Source organism: Cynoglossus semilaevis, chromosome 14 (genome assembly GCF_000523025.1).
Source record: "Cynoglossus semilaevis isolate Cse_v1.0 chromosome 14, Cse_v1.0, whole genome shotgun sequence".
Classification (NCBI taxonomy): domain Eukaryota; kingdom Metazoa; phylum Chordata; class Actinopteri; order Pleuronectiformes; family Cynoglossidae; genus Cynoglossus; species Cynoglossus semilaevis.
The window spans coordinates 27,342,815-27,356,349 of record NC_024320.1 but is presented as its reverse complement, the minus strand read 5'-3'; the positions used below and the strand labels follow the sequence as shown (position 1 = coordinate 27,356,349).

At 40.9% G+C, this 13,535-nt stretch overlaps 1 protein-coding gene across 1 annotated transcript in view; it reads right to left on the bottom strand.

Annotated features, from left to right (window-relative positions):
- Positions 1–3,251: 3,251 nt before the first annotated feature.
- LOC103390394 (serine/threonine-protein phosphatase 2B catalytic subunit alpha isoform-like) overlaps positions 3,252–13,535 on the bottom strand; it is an 18,347-nt gene continuing 8,063 nt past the window's right edge. The window contains exons 4-13 of the mRNA XM_025062075.1: positions 13,477–13,533; positions 13,230–13,375; positions 12,579–12,718; positions 10,024–10,101; positions 9,374–9,468; positions 9,109–9,234; positions 8,503–8,580; positions 8,214–8,298; positions 6,713–6,810; positions 3,252–4,677 (exon numbers count right to left, since the gene is read on the bottom strand). Coding sequence (XP_024917843.1) covers positions 4,493–4,677; positions 6,713–6,810; positions 8,214–8,298; positions 8,503–8,580; positions 9,109–9,234; positions 9,374–9,468; positions 10,024–10,101; positions 12,579–12,718; positions 13,230–13,375; positions 13,477–13,533 — 1,088 coding nt within the window. The 3' untranslated portion in view covers positions 3,252–4,492. The remainder of the gene's footprint in view (positions 4,678–6,712; positions 6,811–8,213; positions 8,299–8,502; positions 8,581–9,108; positions 9,235–9,373; positions 9,469–10,023; positions 10,102–12,578; positions 12,719–13,229; positions 13,376–13,476; positions 13,534–13,535) is intronic.

Genomic DNA, 13,535 nt, shown 5'->3' with positions numbered 1-13,535 from the left:
ACATTCAGAAAAAAATATACTTTTTGGATATGCCAACCTTTGATCACAGTGTCGATGATCATCTCTAAAATTTATTAGAATTTTCCAAAAATGATGCGAAATGTACAGATTTGACAAAAAAAACTATAAAAAATATTCTTAAAATGCCCTAATCTGATGAGAAAATGCAGACAAAAATAAAATTTGGAAAAATAATTTTGCAAAACCCTTTTTCCTATTTTTCCTATAATCAAACAGACATAAAAACAATCGTCCAATGACGGCCCAGGGGTCAACAATGGCAGCATTGAAGGCCTGAACAAGGCCACGTCTGTGTGGTGATGCTGGTGATGTCCTCCCAGATAGAAGGGGGACAATGGTACCAGAGCGGCCCGGCCATGTGACGCCGCCGCAGGTATAAGAGGCCGCGGAGTGACGACGCCGTCACAGAAGCACAGAAACATCCAGAAGAACAACAACAACAACAACATCAACAACAACAACAACAGCAGAGATGAGGTTCATGGAGCCGGTGTTTGTTCTCCTCACGGTGGCAGCGTTTCACTGCGGTAAGAACCAGTCAGTGATTTGTTTACGGTTGAACGACAGTTGTTGTCATTTAAGATGCACCGGAGCTTGAACTCAGTCTACGTTTTAAACGTTCAGCGGCAGAATATAAATATAAATATAAATATAAATACATATTGTTGTTGTTCTATCTGTAAATATACCTGTGAATATATCTGTGAAGACTTACGGATGTGTTTACGGTGACTTCCAGCCCTGTCAGCGTCTCTGGAGTCTGCAGAAAAAGACAAGAATGTGACTCAGGACGGTGAGACTGAACTTAATAAACCGATCTCTGACCGATGACGTTCCTGCTTCATTTAACGCCTTGTTTTTCTGTGCTGCAGACGGACTGACCAGACTGCAGAAAATAGGTACGGTCAGCGGTTGGTTTTTGTTTTTTTTTTATTTAAATAATTGTTTTGACTATGTTTGATGTTGGATTAGCGTTAGTGAGTTAAACTAAAGTAGATGTCACTTTCATTTTCTATATTTATTTTACAGTGACACATTTCTCCTCTGCATTTAATACCTTTGATGTGTCACTAGGGGGCAGCAGAGGTCGCTGAGAAAACTGAACATGGATCATCTGATTATTCTTGTATTTTATTTAGAAATAAAGTCAATTACTAATCCGTTCCTTCAGGGAATCGAACCCCCGTGACCCATAACACTGTACTAACCAGTAGAGAAAACAACTCAAAAGGTCAAGAGGTTAAAGTCACATTTTCCCCTTGTGTTTTCAGACCAGATAGAGTTTGAGTCGGCACAGAAAGACAACGCAGCCCAGATGAACGGTACGTGGGTCAAACCCTGAGTCCAGTCGAAAAAAAAACCAAAACCAAACAAACGTGTCCGTCTTCCAGAATCAGAAATAAAAATTATTTTTCTTTAAATTATTTATAGTCACAGAGGAGCAGAGTGAGGAGGATCACGACACGGGTGAGTCACAGGAACACAGAACAATGTGTCGCACATTTAAACGCAGATCAAGTGTTCTATATATTTCAAGTGTTCTATATATTTATATATACACATATATGCATATATACACACGTATATAGACATATATACTGTACATGTACATACATATATACACATATACATACATATATATCCATATATGTATTTATACACACATTTATAGACATATATACATATATATACATACATATATATCCATATATGTATTTATACACACATTACATAACATATATACATATATATACATACATATATACACATATGTATGTATACACACATATATAGACATATATACATATACATATATACCCATATATACATATATATATATATACTTTGTTTTGAATTAAAAAATAATTCAAATTTTTCTAATTAATTAATTCAATTTTTCAGACCAGATGGTGTTCGAGTCTGCACAGAAAGACGATGCTGCCCAGATGAACGGTACGTGGGTCAAAACCTTGAAGAACAAATGGACCAGAACCAGAACCAGAGTCTAATAAGAACCATTTTCTGTTTCAGTCACAGAGCAGCAGAGTGAGGAGGATCACTACGTCGGTGAGTTGAAGAAAGGCCAGTAAAATACTGTGTAAAAATTAAATTAAACTTAACTAATATATATATATAAAAATATAAATTAATTAATAAAAATAGTTAAAATAATCAAAACAGGAAAAAAGTCAAATATTAAACTAATTAAATAAAAAAATGTAATTAAAAAGCAACACTTAAAAGTGAAACTTCAAAACACAAAAATAATTATAAATAAAATGTTTAAAAATATTTCCAAATAAAAATCTAAAATTAAACAATAAAAACAAAAAAAACACCTAACAAAATTAAGTAAATTATAATACATTAAAAAATTAAATACAACTAAAATAAATAATAAAACAATGCTAACACTGATCTGTGGTCTGAGTAAAGATTATATTGTAAAATATATATATACATATATATTTATTTATATATATATGTGAAGTCTATTTTTATCTGTTTTGTTCAGTTTGTTTTTCGAACGTTCTTCTTGTGTTTTTCAGACCAGATGGTGTTCGAGTCTGCACGGAAAGACGATGCTGCCCAGATGAACGGTACGTGGGTCAAACCCTTGAAGAATAAATGGACCAGAACCAGAACCAGAGTCTAATAAGAACCATTTTCTGTTTCAGTCACAGAGCAGCAGAGTGAGGAGGATCACTACGTCGGTGAGTTTCATTTTAAACCTCAAATCTTCTGTAAAAATTCTGACAGCAGAGGGCGCTGCTGGCCGTGTAACTGGAAGTATTGTCCTAAATAATAGGACATTTTCAGAGAGTCTTAAAATGTAAAATGGCAGTCTCTAATGACAGAACGTCATGGTTACAGCTGTGAAAGTAAAGATCGTTGAGTGACGTCATAGTTATGGAATAATACATTTAAAAAGATGAGATTTGAGAATTAAACTTATCTTTCACTTTTATTTCACATTAGCTGATCTTTTTATATCGTAATTTTTCTATTTTTTCATCAGATTTGAATTTGTTTTTTTTTTGTCATTTTACTTATATTTATTTTTCGTTTCGTCAAACCTGTTTGTTCTCACCTCAGAGCTGGTGAGCGTTCAGTACCACTCCTCACAAAGCAACACTTCCAACGACGCGCTGTGATTGGCTGCGGCAGCACCAGTGTCCCGGAGTCCTTAACCAGGGGGAGTCATGAACGGACGCAGGTGGAGGTGGTGATGTCACCGTTCTGTTTTATTTGAATGGAGTGAAAACATCGACATAAACGAGGCCTCGCGTACAGGAACTCAACCAAAATCAAAACGAACAAAAAAAAAGTTTCTGTACATTCTGTGATATGTTCAAAGACCCAGACAGAATCAGAAAAGACAAGACTTTAACCACTCCCTCAGAAAAGTAAAAGTAACGAATCAATAATCCAAACCCTACCATCATCATCCTCATCGTCATCATCATCGCCGTCAGGTTAAAGGACGATTCCACGTCACTGAAAAGAAAAATCGCCATGAACAGAAAACAGAAGCGCAGCTGATCCGAGTTCAGGTTCAGAACGTTCCAGATCTGTGGACGAATCTTTAACATGAGCCGAGACAGAAGGACAGTAAATGACTCCACCTCAGGACGGAACTCTCCCTCACTCTGTCCTTCCAGACTTTAAGGTCGAGTGGAATCGTCCTTTAACCTTTGACCTCTCTGTTCTCTGCTCCTGCCATTAAAGGGTAGATTCAGTTTTTTGTTTTTTTTTTCGCAGCCCTTGTTCGACTGACACCACGTGAGCACTGATTGGACGCCGTCCTTTCACTCTGATTGGCTCCGCTTTGGTTTCACTGAGATTGAAACTCTGCATTTCTCACTGCAGGGGGCGCCAATGGTGCAATCAGTGCTGACGAGATGTCAGTGACTTTTACAAAAGCTGACAAAAAAAATAAAAACCCCAGAAGAACCTAAACTCTGTCCTCCTCCTTCTCTGATTATTTAATCTAAAGTTATGATTTAAAAAAAAAAAAGTCACATCGAAAAGTGGGAACAATTTAGATGTTAACGTTACAGATCAATACTCAGAACTCAGTCACACTGTCGTTGGCATAAGAAAGATGTGTGTGTGTGTGTGTGTGTGTGTGTGTGTGTGTATGGATGCGTGTGTGTGTGTGTGTGTGAACATAGCGTTTCAGCGAGCGTCACTTCCTCTTCCTCAATAATAAAAATAAAGAAAATAACTCCAGACCTGGGTGTGAAATAGATCTGTGTGACGATGACATTTGATCCTGCTCAGTCTCCGTCGATGACACGTCATCGATCAATAAAATAAATTAAAGGCGACGAGTCGCTCAGACTGAACGGCGGCGTCTCCTCCTGCTGGAGGAGGAGTAGAGAGGCAGGAGGAGGAGGAGAAGGAAGAGAAAGAAGAAGAAGAGAAAGAAGAAGAGGAAGAGGAGGCGGAGGAGGAGGAGGAGGAGGGTCTAGGCCTGGGCATTGGTGCCGTTCTTGTCCGGGGGCCCGGTGCTGGCCGGCAGGTTGTTGAGGGACGGGGTGGACTCCTGCTGCTTGCTGTCTCGGCGCGGCGGCATCCTCTCGTTGATGCGGTCCAGACCTCGGGCCTCCTCGAAACTCTGGATCCTGTGCTGAGGGTTGAAGCGGAGGATGGCTGTGAGCGACAGCGACAGCGACGGAGAGAATTGAATTTTTTAGTACATTTGACGACAAGAAAAAAATACATTTCTACAAACTAGAATTTAAAAACATTTCTGAAGATGCAAACTTTGGTTGGGAAAAAAAAAAAAAATCTAAAACGTCAAAATGTTCCTCTGTAAATGTGTGTTTTTTTTATGGAGCTACAGGTGAGAGTTGACGCAGTGATGATCCAAACCTCTGGTGTTAAAGTCACAGACACAACAACATCAGGACAGAAACCACAGAGGCTAATGATTGGTTTAAATCAGGGATGTCCGATGTTGTCCAAACACTTAATTTCCGATTCCGATAACAACCCATACCGATATAGGCCTGGTAATATTGATTGATTTAAACCACTGTATGAGTATTAGATTAATTAAATGAGCTGCACTGCTGCCATCTAGTGACTTTCTTTATAATATACAGCCATTTATCCCCAAAACTATTTTTAGGTCACACATCATAACCCATTAACGCAAAACCCCAGGCATTGCGTTATTGGGTTTTCATTATCGGAGGAAAAACCGATAACGATTCTTATAGATATTACACAATTATGCTAATATCGGTCGGATATGATCGGACATCCCTAGTTTTTATCGTCCAATGAATTAACACATGCATTTCCACCATAGACTGTGTATAAGAAATGGACAGAGATACCGGTGTCTTCCAACAGGGGGCGACTTAAAAAAACTGGCAGTAAATACTTACGTTAGTCTGACATAAAAAATACTTTAAAGCCACTATTTTACTGAAGCTAAATTAACGCCTGCACCGTCTGAGGTTTGACCCCGAGTTCTAGAACAAGGAAGCAGAACTAGAAATTCGGAAAACGAGGCGGTCGATGTGACCATAGTTAACACTGACGCCATTAAAGGAATAACACGATATAAAAAAGTGCACACTATACGGTTTCATGAACTAAACGACCAAATGAACACGGAGGAAATGGACGGAAACGCCGTCCCTGATAAACGACGCAACATTTCTAACAAAACGCAGTTTGTTTTACTTCAGATACTACAATATTTACAAATCTCTGAGTTTTTTCTGGAGAGAGTTCTGGACCAAAGGTTGAAAAATAAACGGACATTTCTATAAAAAAAAAAAGATTTCTGTCGTTTCTTATGTTTCTTATTGAATAAACTGTAATCGCATTTAGAGGAAAACTGCCGTTTGTTGGGATGTTATACCCTGAGTCACAGCTAGGGGGGGGGTCAGGTTATTTCCAGCTCTTTCTGGAGTTCTCATGTCCATGTTTCTTCTACACAGTCTGTGGTGACGCAGACAGTTGGAAAATCACAGACAGACAAGGACTTGATCAGTTAGGACCACAGACAGAGAGAGAGAGAGAGAGAGAGAGAGAGAGAGAGAGAGACAGGACACGGAGAGAGAGACAGACGGACAGAGACGGTGTCGTACCTCGAGCCTCCTCTGCCTCTACCGTGGCTGTGTAAGCGTGAGAGAGTGTCATGCCCAAAACCAATGGAGAGAGAGTAGCATTCAGTCAGTCGGTCAGTTAACATGTCAATCATCATACAACAGCCCCGCCCACATGTTAGAAGGTCACATGACACAGATCATTATCCTCAGCAGCAGCAGAATCACCTCTGATTGGTTACAACATGTTCACAGTGGACAGTGGTTTTCTGACGTAAAAAAAAAAAACTACGTGAGAAATACTTCTACAAGACCTAGTATTAAAATACTACATTTATATGAAGACATGGAACATTTTACTGCATCAGAATCTTTCTGGAACATCTCTGACCTGAAGGAACTATTAAAAAAAATGATCGAAAATGAAAAGCACAAATATTTTCATGTAAATGAAGTAATATGAGGAAAAATAAAAATCTTTTTTTTTTTTTTTTTTTTTTACTGTGTTAGTGTGGTGGTGTGCATTCAGGTCCGTTAGTGTGTGAGTTCAGGCACAGGAAGTTAGCGTCAGCTTCTGCGTTAGTGCTCGGTTTGAGGGAAACCTCGGTCGTAGGAACACTCACCGCTTTGTAGAGTTTGTCGACCTCCGGAAAGAACTCCCAGAGGAAGAGTTCCTGTCGGTGTCAGGCCTTTCAGCTGCAACACACACTCGTTCTCCTCTCTGTCAAAACACACACACACACACACACACACCTGTGTCAGCAGGAGGAGCAGTACACACTTATCTCCAAATACCTTTTTTCCTGGAGTTCCACAGGGGGGCGCTCTTAGACCCCTGGATTTCACTTCCATCATCATAAACAATCCAAACTATTCTATTTGGCAACAGAGATTAAAAAAGTTATATTTTCCCCCTTCACTAGGGGGCACCAGAGCTGTGTATTTTTATATTCAGCACAGTTTATCCAGGACAGGCAGCAGTAATTTCTGCTAATGAAATTAGAGATTTGATCATTTTATCTTCGAGCATCAAGTCACGTCAGGTTTTAAACAATACGCTTTTCAAACCTTAAGAAATGAATAATTATAAATCACAGCAAACGCGACTTTTTTAAACCAGACTTGAAGGGAATTCTGTTCAAACGCCTGAAGCTCAAACCAAGAAGTTTTCATCTACTTTCAACTGGGGTTTTTCTCCACTAAGACGGAAGAATAAACTGGATTTCTGTCCTGAGATGAAGCAAAGAAGCAGGAGTCACATGACCTCCTCCAGGAGTCTACAGAGGTCTGAACCAATGAAATCCTTTGCTGAAAAGACTTCTTCTGTTTAGAGAAAAAAAGTTTTCTCTGCATCATGAAAAAAAAAAAGTTTTCCTCACAAGAATTTTGATTTCTCTTCAAGGAGTCACATGACCTCCTCCAGGAGTCTACAGAGGTCTGAACCAATGAAATCCTTTGCTGAAAAGACTTCTTCTGTTTAGAGAAAAAAAGTTTTCTCTGCATCATGAAAAAAAAGTTTTCCTCACAAGGATTTTGATTTCTCTTCGTTAAATTAATGATGAAATTAAAAAGAGACTATTTTCTGATGCAACACCAAGAAAACAAACGTTGCAACAATCAGTGTCTGTGATGAAGACACAAACGAGTGGCTGGTGTTTAGATCTAACTGATTTTATTATTACTGTGTTAAAAACACGTCTGTATTTAATAACGCTGTTACACAGAGGTGTGTGTGTGTGTGTGTGTGTGTGTGTGTGTGTCTTTGCGTTAGACACGGTGAAGCGTGAAAAACTAAGAAAAGCAGAACTAATGAAGACACACACACACGAAGATAAACGACGAGTGTCGACAACATGTCGGTCGACGACTGCAGCTGAAAATAACCGTGACATTTTCTGATCAGCCGACGCAGTGATAACGATGACACACTTCCACTGGATTAAAGGAGGACACGTCCAAACCCAGTAAGAAGTCATTAGCCCTGAACTGAAGTGGGTCGCCCTCTGGTGTCGGTAACCTGCTTTGAAACCAAGTTTATAGAGACGACGTTTTGTTGGGTTTTTTTTTAAAAAAACACACAGTGACGGCGAGTGATGAGAAAAAGAAAAAAGAAAAAAAACCAACCTGAGCACGGAGAAGACACGAGCCATCTTTCCAATTGCGCGGATCTTATTCCTGATCACCTCCTTCCTCACAGCAGGAGCGCCACCTGTGAAACAAACATGTAGTTGTAGAAAAGGACAGAAATCAACTGATTTAATTTAATTTTTTTCTTCCTATTTTCCAGCTCCTCCTCCTCTTCCTTCTCCTCGTCCTCCTCGTCTCATCTGTCCTTTATCTCTACTCTCTGACAGACGTCCAGCAGTGACCGACTGATCTGTCAAACATCCGTCACCGTGTCACTTCCTCTCACCTTCACAGGTGTCGTCTCCTTCTGACATCAGCTCGTCGTCAGAGCAGATGTTCAACACGTTCACCAACATCTCAGTCACTGAGAGAAAAAACAAAAAAAAAATCAACAACTGAAACAGAGTTCAGACAAATATCCAACAAACAAGTCAGAAACTTCAGCCTAGAGTTCAGACAAATATCCAACAAACAAACAAGTCAGCAGAGTTGAAGGACTGGTTAGTTTTCAGTTTTCAGTTTTTTTAGATGAAGCAGTTCTGGAATGTTGCTCCATTTATACAGTCCAGGAATAAATAAATAAAATAATCAAAGGTTTGTCTTTAAATGCTGAGTCATCGTTCAATCATGATAGGACTGGTTAGTTTTCTCTTCTTCTTCTTCTTCTTCTTGTTACCATTAAATCAGTTTATATGAAATGGATTTGAGTTTGTCAAAGTAACAGAGCAACATCAAGACGACATGGTTTCAGTGAATGTGTGAATGTGTGTGTGTGCGTGTGTGTGTGTGTGTGTGTGTGTGAACCAACAGGACATCCTGACAGAACAACAGCCACTGCTGCTTTGTCTGAGGTCAAAGTAAACACTGAGCTCAAACACAGACTGAGCCACACCTTTCTCTCCAACGAAGGGCAGGGACCAGGTGAAGACGTCCATGAAGTTGGGCAGCCAATAGGGATGAGGAGAGCAGTTGAACTGTCGGATGTTCATCACGTTATTCTCGTACTTCAGCACCGCAGCTGAGGACCACGCACACACACACACAAAAACACACACACACACACACAGAGTGGTTAATATCTCCTTGTCATCGCTCCGTTGCTAAGGCTTCAAGGTTTCCCAGCCTGTTGCCATGGTTACGCTGCCGGCTGCCTTTACCTTTGTTGTTGTAGACGTCCAGGTAGTTCGGAGCAGAGAAGATGGTGATTAAAGACGGGAAACCTGTGGTTTGACTCTTCCTGTACATTCGATACCTGACGAAGACACACACATACAATCACACACACACACACACACACACACACACACACACACACACACCTGATCAATACATATTGACCTGAGATGATGTGTCAGAGCTGAACCTTCACTGTAAACTACGAGAACCAGGAACCATCGTTCATGGTTCACACCTTAAAGATCCTGGTCTTAGAGGACAGTGGTCGGATTCAGGTCCTCACTCCACCTCGACACCCCCTCACCCCCCCTCACCTTTCTCCCTCCCCCTAAAATCCAGTTCTTGTGTTTTTTATTCGTCTGCCCAGTACCAACAAGACATCGTAGCATTAACGTCTTCTTCAACTGAAGGGAACTCTGATGAAGTAGTGCTTTGAGCACCACCTACTGGACGTCCTGCAGTATTATGTACTTAAGAAACAATGTGATTTTTTAAAATGTATTTACTCCACTTTAAATCTTACACAGTTAGAAATATCAACGAAAATGGTGGCAGGAGTCGAGAGGTGGGGAGTGAGGGAGGAGGAGGAGAGGGTGGGGGGAGAGGGAGGAGGGGGGGGAGCTGGACTCACCCGGCGTCCTGGGCTTCGTGTGCTCGTATTACAGACAACAGGTTATTGTTCATCAGGAAGTCACATCCGGCTGGGTAACTGAAAAAAAAAAAAAAAACAACCACAGGTGTCAGGACGAGAACACCAACTACACACACACACACACACACACACACGCACACACACAGGTGAAGAAAGACGCAGAGAAGGTGGAGCAGTGTGGAGATGATGGACAGGACAGAGGCTGGTGGAGATGGAGTTACCAGGAAACAGGAAGAAGACGTAGTGATGGAGGAGGAGGAGGAGGAGGAGGAGGAAGAGGAGGACGGAGACAAGGAGAGACGATGGCAGGTGAGGAGGAAGATGAGACAAAAGAGGAGAAAATGAGGCAGAAACAGAATCACAAGAATATTAGAAATAATTCATTCTCCGACATTGAATATATGTATATATATATATATATATAAACTGTATATATGTATGTATGTGTATATATATATGTATATACACATATATATACACACATATACAGTATATATACACATATACACATATATGTGTATATACACATATATGTGTATATATACTGTATGTGTGTATATATGTGTATATATAACACATATATATATAAACACACATATATGTATATATACATATATATATATATGTATATACATACATATATATACACATACATATGACATACGTCTCCCTGACGTCGGTGCATGAATGAACCTGAGGTTCCTGATTGGTCCGTCAGACCACAGTCCAGGACTGAAGCCCAGTCTCTTGTATTTTTTTTGGTTCTTGTTTCTGGAACTAGTCCTACCTGATTATCAGGGGCTTTATCTGGAAATAAAGGCTCTGGAACTTTCTGGAAGCACGTAGTTCCAGGTACTGTCTAACATCCCTGCAGTAGAGACACGTACTTGTCCCGAGTGGGAAGACTGGTCCAAAAAAAAAATAATAATAATAAAGGAGTGACAGCGTGTGTGTGTGTGTGTGTGTGTTTGTCCTCTTTGTCTTTGACCAATGAGGAGCTGTCGTTTCACCTCTTCTTCTGAATGACTTGGTTCTAATGTTGGACCATGACGAGCTCTGAGCGTTCGTGTTGCTATGACAGTAAAGAAGGCCAGTGAAAGTGGAGTATAAGAGCAGACGCTGGCAGAGCTAAAATTAGGGATTAATTAGGGTCACACACACACACACACACACACACACACACACTGAGCTGCTAATTCATTCTCACAGCAGAGTGACAGGTGAACAGTCAGGGAGGAAACGTGATCCTCGGCGTCTGGAGCCTGAACCGTGTCACTGCTTTATTAAACAAACATGTTCACGATGTTGGACTTAAAGATTAAAGAAACACTTCGACGGCGACTGTTGATGTGGAGACGTGAGTCTACGGCACAGCTCAGAGAGCTCTCAGGGGTCAAGGGTCAGGGGTCAGGGGTCAAGTCCAGGGACACATCAGGACAAGGTCAGTCTGTTTGTGGAGAGATAAAGTTGACCCTGACTGGAACTGGAATAAACAGGATCGATTTGGAAATGCTGTGATGAGTAAGAAGTTTGATAAAAAAAAACGGTCTCAGCCAATCAGCACGTGAGGCAACAACATCCACTGAACTGGATCCACTGTGTCTCTAATTTAACAGAGACAAAAAGAAGAAAAAAACTAAGAACTTTTCCAGTTCTTAGTTTGTTTGTTTTTTATGAGAGATTAAAAAGAAACTCAGTCTGAGGTGAAAACGACCTCGATGACATCACTACTTTCACCAATCAGTCGGTTCTCCTCAACTTTGGGGCCACGAACGAATCAGGAAGTTTGGTTCCAATGATCGTTACGACTATGTAATAAAGATCTGTGATTAAATGACAACAGTGCAGTGTATAAAGTACTGCAGTACTGCAGTAGTACTAGAAGATGTACACAGAAATACAAAGAATATCTGTCGGCAAAGTAATTCTTATTTTACCTGAGAGTCTACAGCAGATTGTTGTGAGGTGAGAAACCGACGACAGTCCAGTCAATGTTGTTAACATTCGTGTTAAAGCAGCCACTTTATCATGTTGCTAACAACATGCTAACAACATGCTAACAAGAGCCGTTCACTGACTGTTTAATCTGAGCTCTAATCTGAGTCAAAACGCCGTTTTACTGCATCTTGACATCAACCTGCTGACGTCCACTTCCTGTGGACATGTTTCCTCAGGCTGTGACGCGCACACACACACACACACACACACACACACACACGCACACTGGTGTGTCTATGCTGATGTGGCTGTGAAGTGAAACACTGTGAATTCATAAAAGTATTAAACCTCTCTGATGCCCAACAAAGAGGCTTTGAGCGGCCGCAGCTCGCCACTCGGCGTGAGCGCCAACGCCGCTCGCCGGGCGGAGGGATGAGGACAGAGCAGAGAATGCTAATATTTGTTTTCATTATCTGTGTGACAGCAGATTTAAGCGCCGTTCATTTATCCTCAGATAAGCCTTTGTTTGGAGAAGCTGGGAGCAGATTAACGTGACAGCGGGCGGCGCGGCGCTCCACTCAGCCCCTGCGTCGTACCTGTAGAAGTAGGAGCAGCCTCTCACGCTGTTGTGGCAGAAATGTTCCTGGCTCTTCTCCGAGCCGTAGTCCTCCCCCGGGTCTGACCACAGAAGGTCACACATGGGCCCGAACGCAGGCGGCTCCTTGAACCGATCCAGCTGCAGAGTCACAGACACAAAATGACTGACACCTCGGCCAAAACAGGAAACGGTGAAACAGACGCCAAGACTGAGCTTCAACAAAATCACTCATTTAGAATTTTTAAATTCTCAAACATGTTTTTAATATAATATCTGTAATAATCTGTGTTTTTCTGATTGGTGTAAACGCTGTCTTTGGAGCAGGAAATATTTATGTTAAATAGTTCTTTAGGTCATTTATATGAAGCTTTTCTAAACTAAAGAAACACTGGGTGAATAATAATAATAAATAATAATATTATAATAATTACAGTAATAACATTTTTTTAATGTTTTTGCAGATATGTATTTTTTTTAAAGTAATTCACTCCATGACAAAACTAGAAGAAAAGACAAAAATAAAACATTCTAAATTACGGTAAATAATAACCTGAAAATGAGGTTTATTTTTTTAGACCGAGGTCCAAATGAACCAGAATCCTCACAGACATCAGGTTTGAATTCTGAGTCTTCTTCTGAGCACTCGTACCTTCCGTATGTCGTCCAGACAGGTGATCTCGGGGCTCAGGCCTCCGTGAACACACAGGAACTGCTGGTTGAGCAGAGCCGCCAGTGGGAGGCAGTCAAAGGCCTCCATACAGGCGTCGTACACTCTCTCTGAGTACTTTATTTTACCTGGAACACACACAGGACACCGAGTACCTCAACATCACTGTCAGTTTGTCTTTGGCAGGGGGGTGGGGGGGGAAGTGGGGGGGCCGGGCCCCAGGACTTACACTCCTGTTTGAAGGGGAAATACTCTGGGAGGGGTCGGCACTCGTGGTTTCCTCCCGGG